This window comes from Metarhizium brunneum, chromosome 6 (genome assembly GCF_013426205.1).
Source record: "Metarhizium brunneum chromosome 6, complete sequence".
Lineage (NCBI taxonomy): Eukaryota > Fungi > Ascomycota > Sordariomycetes > Hypocreales > Clavicipitaceae > Metarhizium > Metarhizium brunneum.
The window spans coordinates 2375765-2391442 of record NC_089427.1 but is presented as its reverse complement, the minus strand read 5'-3'; the positions used below and the strand labels follow the sequence as shown (position 1 = coordinate 2391442).

At 52.0% G+C, this 15678-nt stretch overlaps 7 protein-coding genes across 7 annotated transcripts; 4 read left to right on the top strand and 3 right to left on the bottom strand.

The window, feature by feature from the left end:
* Positions 1 to 130: 130 nt before the first annotated feature.
* On the bottom strand, positions 131 to 2564 carry PMT4 (Dolichyl-phosphate-mannose--protein mannosyltransferase 4; the record flags this gene model as incomplete). The annotated part of the gene is made up of 3 exons (XM_014690796.1): positions 131 to 537; positions 602 to 2237; positions 2310 to 2564. The coding sequence occupies 3 exons, from the start codon at positions 2562 to 2564 to the stop codon at positions 131 to 133; spliced, it is 2298 nt and encodes a 765-aa protein (XP_014546282.1).
* Positions 2565 to 4218: 1654 nt separating this feature from the next.
* Positions 4219 to 4832, top strand: yabJ (2-iminobutanoate/2-iminopropanoate deaminase; the record flags this gene model as incomplete). The annotated part of the gene is made up of 4 exons (XM_014690797.1): positions 4219 to 4261; positions 4342 to 4355; positions 4446 to 4649; positions 4716 to 4832. 4 exons carry the CDS (start codon positions 4219 to 4221, stop codon positions 4830 to 4832), a joined length of 378 nt encoding a protein of 125 aa, XP_014546283.1.
* Positions 4833 to 5075: 243 nt separating this feature from the next.
* arc1 (Actin-related protein 2/3 complex subunit 1) lies at positions 5076 to 6292 on the bottom strand (the record flags this gene model as incomplete). The annotated part of the gene is made up of 3 exons (XM_014690798.1): positions 5076 to 5116; positions 5192 to 6016; positions 6070 to 6292. 3 exons carry the CDS (start codon positions 6290 to 6292, stop codon positions 5076 to 5078), a joined length of 1089 nt encoding a protein of 362 aa, XP_014546284.1.
* A 366-nt stretch (positions 6293 to 6658) lies between these two features.
* On the top strand, positions 6659 to 7366 carry snrpb2 (U2 small nuclear ribonucleoprotein B''; the record flags this gene model as incomplete). The annotated part of the gene is made up of 3 exons (XM_014690799.1): positions 6659 to 6741; positions 6793 to 7009; positions 7070 to 7366. The coding sequence occupies 3 exons, from the start codon at positions 6659 to 6661 to the stop codon at positions 7364 to 7366; spliced, it is 597 nt and encodes a 198-aa protein (XP_014546285.1).
* A 273-nt stretch (positions 7367 to 7639) lies between these two features.
* Positions 7640 to 8256, bottom strand: ATG10 (Ubiquitin-like-conjugating enzyme ATG10; the record flags this gene model as incomplete). The annotated part of the gene is made up of 2 exons (XM_066131580.1): positions 7640 to 7888; positions 7948 to 8256. The coding sequence occupies 2 exons, from the start codon at positions 8254 to 8256 to the stop codon at positions 7640 to 7642; spliced, it is 558 nt and encodes a 185-aa protein (XP_065987594.1).
* Positions 8257 to 8933: 677 nt separating this feature from the next.
* MNS1 (Mannosyl-oligosaccharide 1,2-alpha-mannosidase) lies at positions 8934 to 11170 on the top strand (the record flags this gene model as incomplete). Its single annotated transcript, XM_014690800.1, has 3 exons — positions 8934 to 9486; positions 9564 to 10903; positions 10976 to 11170. 3 exons carry the CDS (start codon positions 8934 to 8936, stop codon positions 11168 to 11170), a joined length of 2088 nt encoding a protein of 695 aa, XP_014546286.1.
* A 2179-nt stretch (positions 11171 to 13349) lies between these two features.
* GAP2_0 (General amino-acid permease GAP2) lies at positions 13350 to 15456 on the top strand (the record flags this gene model as incomplete). Its single annotated transcript, XM_014690801.1, has 4 exons — positions 13350 to 13692; positions 13781 to 13988; positions 14064 to 14273; positions 14394 to 15456. 4 exons carry the CDS (start codon positions 13350 to 13352, stop codon positions 15454 to 15456), a joined length of 1824 nt encoding a protein of 607 aa, XP_014546287.1.
* Between the last annotated feature and the right edge of the window lie 222 nt (positions 15457 to 15678).

The following is a 15678-nucleotide window of genomic DNA, read 5'->3' as shown; positions in this document are numbered from 1 at the left end:
CCTTTCCTTACACCATTTATTTTGTAGCCACTATTTCCACTCACATTCATTACCCCCCGACAAACACATGCACAGGCACACGATTCCCTTCTCGCTGCAATTCCCTATTGGAATCTACCATCATCCGCACTTATTTCGCAAAGTGCAAGTCGTAGCCCAGCCACTTCCTTCGGACAACCTGCTCAACGGACAAACCGGGGTAACCATATGTCAATGGGAGGAAGAACCACCAGCCAGCAATGACAATGGTCAGCACCACGCCACAGGCAATCCAAGCTCCCATCATGCTCTGGCCAGCTAGTCTCTCGCGCGCCGTAAGGTGCTTCTTGGGGCTCTTCCTGGGGCCTCTGGTCTCGTCAACTGGTTCTGCACTGAAAACAAACTCGATGAGCGCACCGGCGACTAGGCAGGAGGCAAGATGAGCAGGTAAATAGTGGTGTAGGAAAAGCTGCCGGCCCATTACAAAGAACGGAAAGTAATGGGTGGCCCATGCAACCCAGAAGAAGCCAGTAGAATTGTACAAGCGGGAACGCGTACCTGATGTCCACGTTAGTATCTTGCGCCCTAACCATTGCGCCATTGAGGAACGAAAATTACTTACGGTGGTCCAATGCATCGATGCCTCGGCGCAGAGAGATCTGATCAGCGAGAACAATCCCAATGTAGACAGCCAACAAGCTGCTGGCAAGCCACCAGCCGATTGGGTTCCCAAGAAAATAGATCTGCTGGCGGGTGTCGTTCTGTGTCCAGAAACTGACGCCGCGCAACAGGAATGGCCACTGATAAGGATGGCTGGCGTAAGGGTGACTGCTGGTCAGCTTGCTGTTGTGGTAAAACATGGCTCGCTGAAGCTCAAACCACTTGCGCAGGAACGGCAAAGTCTTGACTTTGCGCTCCGGCTTCTCTCGTCGGGCATCGTCGGCAGCCAGAGACGCAATATTATCAACCAACCAGATGTTAGAGCTGGGGGCGATCTGCTTATTGCCGTTGATTTCCTGCTGGTGGGAACCCCATTCAGGCAGAGGCTTGGTGTGAGTCCACATGGCAACTTTGCTGGGGAAGTGAATGAGTTTGAAGTAGCTGGCAATCGTCTTGAACTCCTGGCCGTTCTTGCCGTTCTCAATCCGAATCTCAAACAAGGTGTCGTTGACGCGACTGCCGTAGGCATCATCCTGAGAAACAGTGGTGAACTCTTGGTTGGTAGGATAGTAGGGGGAAGCTACGTCGTGTGACAGGAGAACCGTGTCCGTGCCAACGTGTCTCAATCGAATCAATTCATTGTTCTTGACCTTGCGACCCATTTGCTTGTCGTCGCTAGAGGGGAGAATCTGCCAATAGTTGTTGGTATCATTGTGAGGGTAGCCGGTAACCTGCTGACCCTGGCTGGAAACACGGCCATCGTCGTAACGCAAGGGATACTGGTGGGGATGGCTGTGCAGGAACGCCTTGGTCTCCTTATGTTTGATCGTGATGGTGTCGTAGTATTGAATATCGACCGCATTCGCCAACATGGCATTGTCACTCAATGTTTCCTGAAATTCGGGCGACATGAAATCATCCCCGGGGCCGGAGCGAGACAATACGGCAAAGTGGACCTGGAACCAGAACAAATAAAACAGGAATGGAAGAATAATGAGGCCGACAGCACGAGCAGCAAAGTGCCTTCCAAACTGAGGAAGGCTGATGGCGCCTCCCGGGCGCTTGATGTCCAGCAGATCCCAGAGATCAATGATAACCGCGGCACCAATGGTGACGAAGGCGAAGGTACCGACATACTTGGTGGACATGTCGCAAGACAGGGCAAAGCCGGTCAGGATGAGCCATTTCCACCACTTGCGACTGAACGGCTCGTGACGAAGCTTGTAAAACTTGATGTAGAAGAGCAGACTGCATGCCATAGCCAGGACCAAAGTAGCATCAAGAAGAATCAGTCGAGTCTGGCCAATGTGGGCGTTGTCAAATAGAACCAGACCAGCGGCAATGAGGCAAGCAGGAACGCTATAACCCGACTCCCACATAATGAGATACGTAACAGACACAGTCAAGGCGCCCAAGATGGCAGGGAGAGCTCGGAATGCCACATAAGGCACTTTGTTGTCAATGTAGGAATCACCAATGTTTTCGAAATGGAAGTGACCATCGTAGCCCACCAGCCAGCCCATGAAGGCAAACAGAAGCTTGGCAAAGGGAGGATGCACATCGAAGAAGTAGGTTCGTTCGAGGTAGTATGAGGCGAACTGCGTTGCGATGGATCAGCAAAGAAAGAGGAAGTGCGATTGATGACTCTTTCGGTCGTTGTAAGCACCCACCTTGCCAAAGTGAACTTCGTCAAACACCACCTCATTGGGGTGGCTAATTCCCCAGAATCTGGTGACAAAAGCCAGAATGGTGGTCAAGGAGAAGGCAGCCCAGTGATCGCGCTCGCAATTGGATGCATTCTTCTTAATTGAGGCTTTGGCAAGCTTGTCGAGCTCTACGTCAACGGCGGAGGTGCTCGAGTCGGCCTTTTTGGAGCCAACGTTTCTCTGCCGCAGGCTGCCTTGCGGTGTTTGGCTACGGGCCATGATTCTATCGTCCAAGATTTTGCGCGGTCAGCGGCCAGACGTAATGAATGAGTAGACGGGATGCAAGGGGGGTGCGGTGCGATTATTTTTCTCGTCATTTGCGATCGCGTTGGGATTCAGGGACTGGCGACTCACAAAACGGCGGGGAGGCTTGATGCCCAAGGTGCAGAAGAAGAAAAGGTATTAGATACAAAAAGGAAAAGGACAAGGAGAAAGGGACTGAAAGAACAGAACCGCCAAATCAAGACACGCAAGTATGTGTGTTGAAGGCTTGAGTTGGAGATGCAAAGGGTTGGCCTCCCTCCTTGCCAAGAAACGAATGATGAAGCTGGAGCCAGGAGACAAAACCTTCGACACAACGTGTCAATGTGGTCAAGTCCAGCAGCTCTATGTTTGCGGACCGGGGCAGGGCAGGCAGACGATTGGCTCAGACGGCACCAGTTCGGCCCACAATCCAGGAACTGTCTCCTGTTCAGCCCTTGCTTGATGGATCAGTTATCTTTGGAACACCCTGTCCAAATATCTGGGCCTAGGCTATCGATGAGATTTACGAGGGAACTAAACGCTAATGATGGTATTTGTCTTTGCCCCTGCATATTGCAGCTCCCGTTTCTCTCGGGGTGGGAGACACGTTTTGGCCAAGTCGGTTTACGGCATTCCAAGTCGAGTCTAAGGTAAGTTTGTCCAACATTGGAAAGATGCAACCATTGAATACATTCAAGTATATGTGGAATTGGTACTTGGGGATATTAAGAAACAGTTATTCGCCTCAACGCTGAAAAAAAAAGCCCCTCTAGTCCCTTTCTCTAGGGAGGGACCGTCCATGCTAAGTGTCAACGGTTGCAGCAGCCGAGCCAGTTGTTGTACTCTGATCTTGAATGCTTGGGTGCCCCAGATCAGAAGCTTTATGATAATTGATCTTTTAAAAATGATGCCATCTGGAAAATATTTCTGCTAGTGTTTTCACCCATCTAGACACCCTGATAGCCATGAACGGCATTCGCCATCCAGAGCCCATCCCCATCCCCCATGCCACATTCCACACCACACTCACACTCAGCACCAAACACTCTCCGACTCTCCGGTGCGCTCCGAACAAATCGACAAGACCGCCGTCCTGGGCCTCCTGGCCATCTCCCCGTCCACCCTGGGGACCACGTACATTGTACGTAACAAATTACCCAGGTGCACGTCCAGGCTGGGCCGCGATGCGCACATGTGGACCATCCGCCACACCAATTGATTAGCTAGGCCGCCAAAACCCGCCAGCTTTGCTGCCCCGCCGCGGGGTGAAGGACGCCGGATGCCGGAGACATGGACACCAGGAGCTCCCAGATGTCCTCCGTCCGCTCGAGATAGAAGTTAGTCGAGTTGTCCTATTTCCTATTTGTAAACCCTCATTCCCCGTCCCCCATCGCGCGCCTTTTTCACTTTCAAAACACACTTTCTGTAGGATACATCAGCCCCTGTCAAAAGAGAAACCACCCTTACTTACGCGCAACGGCTCTCGTTCTTCTGCATAGGTATGTCGTCGATCGTTGCTCGGCTTGCCCCGCGATCCTCCATTGGGAGCATCACCACATCTGCTCGACGAGCGGCAGTAGCAGGATCAAAGTTCACACCAATCCCAGTTCTTCTTCGTGCCAAATCAACAATGGCGGACCAACAGATTGTTTTCACCAAGGACGCCCCTTTCCGTAAGTATTCCAGAGAGCTGTGTGCTCTGTCCCTCCTCCGATTCGGCTCCGATTGTACTGATAAGCTGTTACGAAATTAGCTGTCGGCCCTTACGTGAGTCCTGGCCCGTTAATGGGAGACGGGGGAAACAAAAAAAATGCACCCCGCGCTTGCGCGAATACTAACGAAGCTTTCCCCATGTAGTCCCAGGCCATCAAGACCCCCTCGGCCATCTACTGCTCCGGCCAGATTCCCCTCACTGCTGAGGGCACCTTGGTTGAGGGCTCCATCGCCGACAAGACCAAGCAGTGCTGCCAGAACCTCGAGGCCGTCCTGAAGGAGGCTGGTTCTTCCATCGCCAGGGTTGTCAAGTGCAACATCTTCATCTCTGATATGGCCCATTTCGCCGTACGTACCTCATTTCTACCTACCTGGTCTACTTGGCTGTGATTTAGAGCTGACCCTTCACAATAGGAGATGAACTCTGTCTACGAGAAATGGTTCGCACACAAGCCTGCTCGCAGCTGCGTCGCCGTCAAGACCCTCCCCAAGAACGTTGATGTCGAGATTGAGGCCATCGCCCTCCCTTAAGCGTGCGTTGAGGTAGATAGCATGTAGCTAGGTCCGGCCAGAGCAAATCAAAACTGTAAAAGTATATCAACCTGGTCCATAGTATAAATGTTTCATCATCAATAGTCGTGACAAGCATTGGGGTCCAATTGCCTTGATATCGTGTGTTTGCGTTGCATAGTTCTCTACAGCTAACGAGACATGGGCCAATGACTGTCAATTCTTATTTACAAGGCATAGTCTAGCTCTTATATGCATTTATTTTTAAGCATTCCAAATCACGACACGCCCATCGACACCGCTTGCTGTAATAATTGTTAGCTATTTAGATATAGTGAATGATGGAAGGAGGCACGTCACATGCGATGGGATATACGTACAACTAAACTTGGTGACTCGGCCACCAGAGGACTCAAACGGACGGAGGGTAGTAACCGTATTCTGGTGAATGGTTTTCAGTTGCGTGTCATCCTTGATTTTGCCCTTGAGGTCCATCTGTCTGAACATGTTGAGAGCAGACTCTTCACGCTGAGCTCCGGCATCGCGGCCCTTGGGCTCAACGGGACCCGCAAGCTGCCAGCCTGATTCACCACCCTTGAAGCGGAAAGCCTCGCAGTCGTAACCGGCTGCGATTATTTCATCTTCGCTCTTCCAGATCAAACTCTTGAATGGCAAAAGCTGTGTCGAGACGGTGAGAACGGCGCGGGGCGGCTGTTCAGGGCCAGAGGGATAGACAACGGTAACACTACTGTCGTGAGCGGCATAAGCAAGGCTGTCGCCGCTTGGGGAGAATGCAACAGAGTGAACCCAACCAGCAGAGTTGTTCAAGAACTCTCCGCAGACGGTGTTGAAAGGAAGTCTCTCACCCCAAACACTGGGTTCAGGCTTGGCGTCGACCCCTTTGATAAAGCTAGAGAAGACCCTGGCATGGGCATCGGTTGAACCGGCGGCAAGGAGTACTGAGTTTGGGTGCCATGCAACACTCGTTATGGTGCTGCGAATGGGCTTCTTTAGGTGCTTGGATACCCACCAGTCATTCTCCTCTTCGAAGTAGCAGATGGCGATGACCCGGTCACCGGACCCAACGGCGAACTTGGTTTCAGACGGGGACCATCGAACGAAGGTGGCGGCTCGACTGATTCGGAGAAGGACGAGAGTAGGTTTGTACCCCGTGGGAGACGGCTCCCAAACCAAGGCGTTCCGGTCTATCCTCTGTTAGCTGGAAATACATATGTGAGATGCCAGGTAGAGTTCTTACCCTGAGAGCAGGTAACAATGCGACCGCTATGAGGAGCAATGTCCACACTAGTGACAGTCTTATCGTGGCCTTTCAGCTCATCCTTGAGCTTAAATGCGTTTCCCACTCTGCCGTACAGCTCGACATACGAGTCTCGGGCCACAGCCAGAGTGCCATGGTCAGCCGAGAACGAGTGGTCCGCGATGGGGTTATGGAACAAGTGATGAACCTCGGGATCCGCCATACTGATGAGTTGTCTTTGGCGATAGGAGTAGCTCTCTACTACCGCAGGTCAAGGAAATCTAGTTGTAAAAGTAAACGTTGATGAACTTGGCGACGATGATGGCGGGGTGAACCTCTGAGTCTGCGAGTACGTCTTACGTATGGTGAGGGTACGTACCCACTAGGTGGAGCTCGGACCACCCATAGCTGATCGCAGACCACCGCAACATCGCGAGGCACGAAAACTTACGTTTTTCAGCATTATTTCTTGCACCTGCGACCGCCGCGAACGACCAGATCCCACCTATTGAGTCACCTCCCACGAGAATATATGTAGAATCATTGTGCACGCATATTTTTATCAGAGTACCGCAGCAATTGAGTCGCCATGGCTACAGCCGTCCCTACTCGGGGTTTGGTGCCGAACGCTTCCCTGCCTGCCAAAGTTCAGCCCATCCCGCCCAACCAGACGTGAGTGCATACGGTCGTTGCACCCCTCAAGCCTCCATCTGACCCTTTTAGGCTATATGTAACAAATCTTCCGTCTTCAAAAATCCAAAAAGCCGATCTTCGAACTGCCCTTTACCTTCTCTTTTCGACGTACGGGCCAGTTCTAGATGTCGTTGCTCTGAAAACGATGTCCATGCGAGGGCAAGCACATATTGTCTACCGGGATGTACAAACAGCTACTCAAGCTATGAGGTCCTTGGAGGGTCAAGAATTCTTGGGCCGGCAGCTTGTGAGTGCCATTTAAATTCCTTTGAGAACCTGGACACTGACAGGAGAGTCCAAATCCTAGAAAATCCAATATGCCAAGTCGAAGTCGCACTTTGTTTCCAAATTGGATGGAACTTTCAAGATGCCCAGTGCATCGGGAGCCGCAGTGGTCGAACAAACACAACTTCAGCAAAGCATTTTCAACGCGCCACCACCGGGATCCGTTGCTCCTGCGAAACCACCTGCTGCTGTTGACCAGGTCATGAACGACGCTGGTACGCCAGAAAGTCGCGGCAAAAAGCGAGGACGAGAAGACGAGGATGAAGGCGAGGATAGCGAAAGTGACGTGGCAATGGAGGAGGACAGTGACGACGAATGAGCTTCAGGTGCCTGAGACGAACAATATTGTAAGCCGACAACACAGTGTCCCGCTCAAGACACACCGACGTTTCATTGAATAGCCATTTCTTTGGGTATCCACAGGCCTACACATCCTCCAACCAAGCCGAGCCAAACCATCAAGTAGTTCTGTCTGGAGCACTTGAAGCTGGATATGGCATCTCCAAGCAAGCATGGATGAACAAAGAAGGCGGGGACTCCTGTAACAGGGTGGTGCTATAGCGAACAACATGTATGAGTTTAATGAGTCCAATCAAAGACTTGAAGTATTCGAAAAACTCACATCTGCGGAGATGCCACCAATTCCACCAAGCCCTCGGAGGCCCTCTTTGTACTCATCGGGGACGAGACGACGAAATATGGTGTCAATATTGAAGGCAGGCTCATGTGGGGGAAGGCCGTGGAGACTAAACCAAAGGCATGGAACCCTATATGTGGGATGACGATGAATTTCATAAGTCACGGTCTCTGTGGCTTGAGATGTTGGTTTGACGATGGCGGCCTAGCATGATCGTGAGCATATGATATTGCAGCTACATACCAATAGTAACAACGACATACCTCGTCCGATTCATCGTCAATCATTTTATCGTCTGCTGTCGGAATGTCATGGGTTGTGGGAGAAGGAGATATTGTAAAGCTGTCCAGATTCAAATCCAGGTCGCCCGGTATTTCTAGTGGACGAACAATTTGAATATATGTAGTATATCCCCCTTCGGTGGAAAAAGCCAGGTCGAGAGCTGTGCACACTTTGAGCTTCCATCGCTTTCTCAGCGGACCCAAGGTTGCACGGCAGTATTGACTGTCAAGATGATGACAAGCTTCTGCAAATTCCTCTGGATTGATAAATGGGTAGTTTTCAATATCCATGTCTGTGTCTGTGAGAGGAAGGGCGGCTCGATTGCCTCCGTTATCACGAACGAGGGCTAACTTTGGATAGTCGAGTATTAGGGCAAGAACAGTCCTGTGCCTTGAGAAGGAACACTCCGTAGCACACGTCTAGCAAATACCTGTCAGCTAGGCTTCCTTGGGTCTTCCTGGTCCCTTTCCTATGGCTTGTAAGTTACTAAATTAAATACATGGCTGCATTTTAAATGCCATGAGAGTGAAGAGCAAATAAGTCGGGGAGATTGGATTTGTTCACAAGTACTAAATCTGATGCCACCAGGACACCAATATCGGGGTTTGCAGAGGGGCGACCTCGGGAGAAAAGTGGCCCACATGCAACCACCAACTAACGAGAAATGGTCCAGGGGTCTGGTCAGGTCACCACTCGACACTCTCTGTCCTTTTCTAGGGGTCCCCCCTGCTGGTTGGGTCGCCCCGTCGTCGACTCGTCGCCCATCAACTTGCATTTCGTCGTTCAGCACGATTAAATTGCAACGTGTCGCCATTGTGAAGGACAATATACTCCCGCATCGTCGAACCGGGCTGTTGTCGACAGCACAAATAGCACTAGCTTTGGCTCTAGCGCTTGCTTGCGGTCCAGATTCTCACAGCGATTGCGTGGCTTCCTCCGCGCTGCACGAGATGAGCCAGCCGGCCCAATGATCCGCGATCCATTTAACATCCACCGCAAGAACGCCTTCAAAGCCACAGCCTTCCAGACAGTCCAACACATCACAACAACAGCAGCGCATGTCGGCGCTGCGGCCCTCGACATGTCCTTCCATATCCCAAAGAATGTTCCCAACTTTGGAGCGCCGCATCGAGACCTAGAGGACAGAGCCTGGGTAGCGCTATCTCGAGGCAACGGGGATGCGTCGCATGGTTTTATAAACGGCGTCCAGAGGAAGGTGTCACATTACTTCGAGGACGATTCGTTGCCAATGTATAAAGATAAGCCGTACGGGCACGGGAGGAAGCGATGGTGGCGAAGAAAACGAGTACTAAGCACAATTGCGCTTGCTTCGTTGACGTTTCTCTGGTTGACTGGATTCTTTCGCGGCAATGACGAGAAGCGGTCCTCGACGTCGACATCTACATGGACATGGTTGGGAATGTCCAGGATCAACAAGGCTGCTAATTGGGACGCAAGACGGCAGAGTGTTGTCGAAGCGTTCGAGTTAAGCTGGGATACGTATTCGCGCTATGCTTGGGGTACAATTCTACTGGTTCCCTTTGATTTTTCGTCTATGCGCTGCTGTGTTGGCTAACTGCAATTTGTTCTGCTTCAGGCTACGACGAGTATCACCCGATTTCGAAAACTGGGAAGAATATGGCCTCCAAAGGATTGGGTTGGATTATAGTTGATTCACTGGACACGATGATGTTGATGAACTTGACATCCCGAGTAGAACATGCTCGCGAATGGCTGTCGAATTCATTGACTTGGGACCAAGACCAGGATGTTAATACGTTTGAAACTACGATTCGCATGCTCGGCGGTCTCTTATCCGCTCACTATATTTCCAACGAATACCCTAATCTGGCACCTGTGAAGGATGACGACCACGGGAAGCCGGGCGAGGATCTCTACTTGGAAAAAGCCAAAGATTTGGCCGACCGACTGATGGCTGCATTCGAATCCGAATCTGGTGTTCCTTATGCTAGTGTAAACCTTGGCAAGATGCAAGGCCTTCCCTCGCATGCAGATGGCGGCGCCTCTTCCACTGCTGAAGCAACCACTGTTCAACTCGAATTTAAATACCTTGCAAAGCTGACTGGCGAAACTAACTTCTGGGAAAAGGCTGAGAAGGTTATGGAAGTTGTTGACGATAACAACCCCAATGCTGGCCTGGTCCCTATCTACATCTACGCCACGACTGGAGAATTCCGAGGCTCGAATATTCGCCTGGGAAGCCGGGGTGATTCGTACTATGAGTACCTGATCAAGCAGTACCTTCAGACGAACAAGCAGGAACCTGTGTACGAACAAATGTGGGACGAAGCTCTCGAAGGTGTTCGCAAGCACCTCATCACGTACACGGAACCGACTGGCTATACCATCATTGGGGAACGACCAAGTGGATTGGACGGCTACCTGTCACCCAAGATGGACCACCTTGTATGCTTTATGCCTGGAACTATAGCCCTAGGTGCTACCGGGGGACTTACGGAAGCGGAGGCGCGCAAGCTTCCTTCCTGGAATAAGAAGAAGGAAGACGAAATGAGACTCGCTCGGGAGTTGATGCAGACCTGCTGGGGCATGTATAAGGCCATGGCCACCGGACTGGCGGCGGAGATTACATACTTCAAAATCGCGGATCCGCCCCTGCCAGAATCGGCACCACATCACCCGCCAGCCGAGTTCGACCCTGACCCTCAAGCCACCTGGCGACAAGATTTCCAAGTCCAGCCGAACGACGTACACAATTTGCAACGACCAGAGACTGTGGAGAGCTTGTTTTACATGTGGAGAATCACGGGCGATGTCAGATACCGTGAATGGGGGTGGGAGATGTTCGAGTCGTTTGTCAACTACACAGCTGTTGAGAACGAGGGCGGCTTTACAAGTTTGAGCAATGCCAATACGATTCCACCCGTGACAAAGGATAATATGGAAAGTTTCTGGCTGGTGAGTCTAAACGTACCTTGGATGTACGCGGCTGCATGTGACTTGGAACAGATTGCTGACATCTATCTGCAGGCTGAAACCTTGAAATACCTGTACCTCTTATTCTCGCCGAACGACTTGTTACCCCTGGACAAGGTCGTCATCAACACCGAGGCACATCCGTTCCCTCGATTCGACTTGGGCAGGCTCTTCTCAACTGGATGGAAGCGCAAACCTCGGGATGCCAATGGGAACATTATTGGAAAGACGGGGACTGTATCTTCATAAACCCCGGGGTAGTGGACTTGAACTGACGTATCTTTGCATCTATCGGCGGCGGTAGTGTTCAGCTTCAACTGACTAGTGAGCTGTCATCTCTGTCATATATATACATGTTTTTTCGTTGTTAAACTATAAATCTATTTTTGTAATGAAAGTAAAGAAATGTACGATGGGTTTACTAATACCACGAAGCTAAGTAGGGTGACGGGCGTGTTTGCTGCTGTAAATCAATATCTGGGCGGCAGCTGCAATGCTTATTCTTCGGCGCGTTGAAATGAGGCGGTGACACTCCCCTATTTTCCCCGGTGCCTCTAGTGTAAATGCCGACTACCTACTACTCCGTACACAATGGCTAATCATGGCGCTGGCACTTGTTCCTGTCACACGGCACGCGATTCATTCTCCCAAGGCTGTTCAGGCGTGGCGTCAGTCGCGGGGTTCATCAGCCACCAGAGGTCCTGAGAGCGGTGAATTGTATTGATATGGCTTGCAAGTCCCGATAACACTTGACCACAACAAATTTTGTTGGTACTAGTCCTATTACTAGTACTTGCTCCGTACCACTGGGAACTAGAAGGGAGCATTGATGTGATTTGGAGAACAATTTGCAGAAAGGGGGTGCCAAGATGTTTAAGTCGACGCAGATGGTTGGCGAGCGGGGGGGTTGGTAACTAACAAGTAATCGGTTGTTGCAACCAGGACTGGAGATGATGAGGCGGTGGGCGCGCAGCCCTTTCTGTCAGAGCCGTACATATATACATAAAAGGCATGTTATGTACGGAATATGTCTTAATGATGCCAGAGGCTTTGAGTTGCGTTGGACACGACAAGTTGAAGCTGGTCCAATCGAGGAAGCCATAGCTGGGGTTTACGGCAGCCCATATTCATGCGCCGCCCAGGTCCAGCCGCTGACACTCTCTCCGCGTTGCCAAGACCTCAGCGCCTAGCCAGGCCAGGGCAGGGGACAGAAGTTGTCAACTGGTCCGTGCGATTGAGTGGTTTGAGCGACTGAACGAGGGACTACGGCTGAGTGGCGTTATTGCGGACGCCATTGTAACAGATTGATGCGCTGGTCATCATGACAGACTTGACGCCAAGTCGCTTTACGATAGTGCACACTCCGTATTCCAATTCCGGTACTCCGTACTCCGTACAGACTTGGTGCAAAACACCAGAACAGGGTGCAGTAAGCCACGGGTGAAGTACATAGCTAAAGGACCTTGAATGCTCTGGTGAAACAAGAACAAGTTGAACGCAACGCCAAGTTACCTTCGGAACCAGCCTGCTCCGCACGTCGCCGTTGCATGTTGCATTCGGGACATCGAGGCTAGCACTCGTTCGGCGTCGGTCCATCATCAATCAATCACGATAATCCTTGAGGTGCACCACGATATCAGCCTGCCAAACCCTGGCAACCTGGACCCGAGCCACCAGTCAGTTACATGTGTTGGCGCCCATCCTTGGACATCCTTGGATGTCTGCATGTGGAGGAACGCCGCCCAACACAAGAATCGAAGCTGCCTGGCCAAGAAGCACACAGCAACATTGAAGCAGACGGAGGCTTGATCCACCGCACCCACACACAACCCGACCATTCTTTCAATGTTGATATCTCTGCATGTGGCAGGCAGGCATGGCTTCCTTCCGGCGCTAGAGCCTGTTTATAACGCCAGCAGATTAGTTGGGAGACGCCCGGCCATCTTACGCAGTCAAACCGCCCTGCCGCCCATCTTTCCCCAACGGCAACCCGCTCCTCTCACATACAACAGCTCTTCTGCACCCGCAGTGACGCACACATCTTGACCTCCAAGAGATTCCATTGCATTCTGGCATTGATATACCTGACATCGCGCCCGGTCCGAGGGTGGCGGCGTGTGCCATTGGCGCCAGCAGCTGTGACTTGACCGTTCGTGGACCGCACCGATATTGACCGCCGAGCATCGTCAAGCTGTCGACGTCTTGACTATGGTCAACGGGACCAGCTTCGACTCTCAACAATATAATAAGCTGCCACTCCGGCACCATGCCTGAATAGTTCCATAGCCATTGCAGTCTTCAACAGGAACATTCGACGTATTTACCAACCTTGATATCGACTCTGCCGTCGCTGGCGGGCTGGTTGGTGTCGTCATCCCGCCGCCGAGCCTGCGTCCCGCCAAACGCAGATTCCAACGCACCATTGAGGATGGCACCGCCGCGAGATATCGAGCTGAACACTGTCCATAATTTCAAAACCAAAGAAGAGTCCTTTTCGCACGGCAGTTCCCACAGCATGCGCGAGCCAGAATACTACGACGACCAACCGCCGCCCCGCTTCCAACGCTTCCTCGATGGCTTCAAGAGGGATACCAGCCTTCCGTTCTTCCCGAGCGACCACCTGAGTCAAGTCAACAGCCATTCTAACCAGCGTCGATATGGGAACCATTACTATGACTTGCGCCTGGCGGCGCTCGAGTCCGCAAATACCGGGTTGGCGAGGAAGCTCAAAGGGAGGCATTTGCAGATGATTGCCATAGGAGGTTCCATAGGTATGCCAACTTGATTCTTTTCTTTATAATTTTTTCCCAAGCTACTTGACAGCACACGGGTTGTTCTAACTTTGGTGGCGTCGTATAGGTACTGGTCTCTTTGTCGCTTCGGGCGCTGCCCTACATTCCGGGGGTCCAGCTTCATTACTTATCGCATTCAGCATCGTTGGAATTATGCTCTATTGCACTTGCCAGGCTCTTGGTGAGCTGGCCGTGTTGTTTCCGATTGCTGGGTCCTTCTCGTCGTGGGCAACACGTTTTCTGGACCCCTCATGGGGATTTGCCATGGGCTGGAAGTGAGTCTGCACCACAACCCGTCTGCTGGCCCATATGACCGATGGTGTATTGTGCTAATCGCTCCCGTTATGTAGCTATGCAGTGCAATGGCTCACCGTCTTGCCACTCGAAATCATAGCTGCGTCTCTGACAATAAATTACTGGGGCGAGACGCTACCAAAGGCCGTTTTCGTCAGCATATTTCTTTTTATAATCTTAATGATTAACCTCTTTGGTGTCAAGGGCTATGGTGAAGCCGAGTTTACCTTCTCCATTATCAAAGTTATTGCCGTCATCGGTTTCATGTACGACTCACCCTGCTTGGTTCTACTTGTCACAGCCACACACACTCTCCTCTAACTCCGGGCTTGTACAAATACGCCATTCCCTGGTCAGACGTGTCACTAACATATAAACATCTGCAGTCTTCTCGGCATTGTCCTCAACTGCGGCGGAACACCAGACAGAGGCTACATTGGCGGCGAGTTCTGGCAAAATCCAGGCGCCTTTAACAACGGCTTCAAGGGTCTCTGCAGCGTCTTCGTCACCGCGGCGTTCGCCTTTACAGGCACCGAACTCGTGGGTCTCGCAGCCGCCGAGACAGCCAACCCGCGCAAATCCCTCCCCACGGCGATCAAACAGGTCTTTTGGCGGATCACACTCTTCTACATCGTGGCCCTGACGCTCGTCGGCCTCCTGGTCCCGTACAACGACCCCCGCCTCATAGGCGGCGACAGCAAAGCCGACGCCAAGGCATCCCCCTTTGTCATCGCCATCGAAGAAGCCGGCATCGAAGTCCTCCCCTCAGTCATGAACGCCGTCATCCTCGTCGCCGTCCTGTCCGTCGGCAACTCTGCCGTCTTTGGCTCCTCGCGAACCCTCGCTGCCCTCGCCAACCTCCAACAGGCCCCCGCTATCCTCGGCTACGTCGACAGACGCGGCCGGCCCCTCGTCGCCATCCTCGTCGCCGCCCTCCTCGGCCTCCTTGCCTTCCTGGCCGACCTTAGGGAGCAGTCTAGCGTGTTCGACTGGCTGCTCGCCATCTCCGGCCTCTCCACCGTCTTCACATGGACGTCCATTTGCTTCTGCCACATCCGCTTCCGCCGCGCCTGGGCCTCCCGCGGCCGCCGCCTCAGCGAAATGGCGTACAACTCCCAAGTCGGCGTCGTCGGCTCCTACGTTGGCTTCAGCCTCAATGTCCTCGTCCTCATTGCCCAGTTCTGGGTCGGCGCCTTCCCCATCGGATGGCAGGACATGACCGCCGGCGAGGTCACTCGGAACTTCTTCCTCAAGTTCATGGGCGTGCCCATCGTCTTGTTCTTCTACATCCTCCACAAGCTGTACTTCAGAACCACCTTTGTCAGGGTTTGCGACATGGATGTTGATACCGGCAGGAGAGATTTCAATCTGCCCATTTTAATTGCGCAGGAGCAAGAGGAAAGAGCTTCGTGGCCTCAATGGAAGAAGTTTTACAAGTTCATGTGTTAGACGTCTCTGGGCATTGTGAGGCGGCCCACAGGTCCATGTAGCCGGCTTTTTTTTGTCTTCTAAGTGGGTGGGATGTAGATTTTGAATTTAGTGATCTCTTGTGCGGGCATTTGGATTCCGGCCTGGGCGGCGTTGGACATTATGATATATGGGCGGCAAGTGTTATTATTATGTTGTTATACCAGGTATGCGCATCACCGATTGTATATATGGTCAAGGATA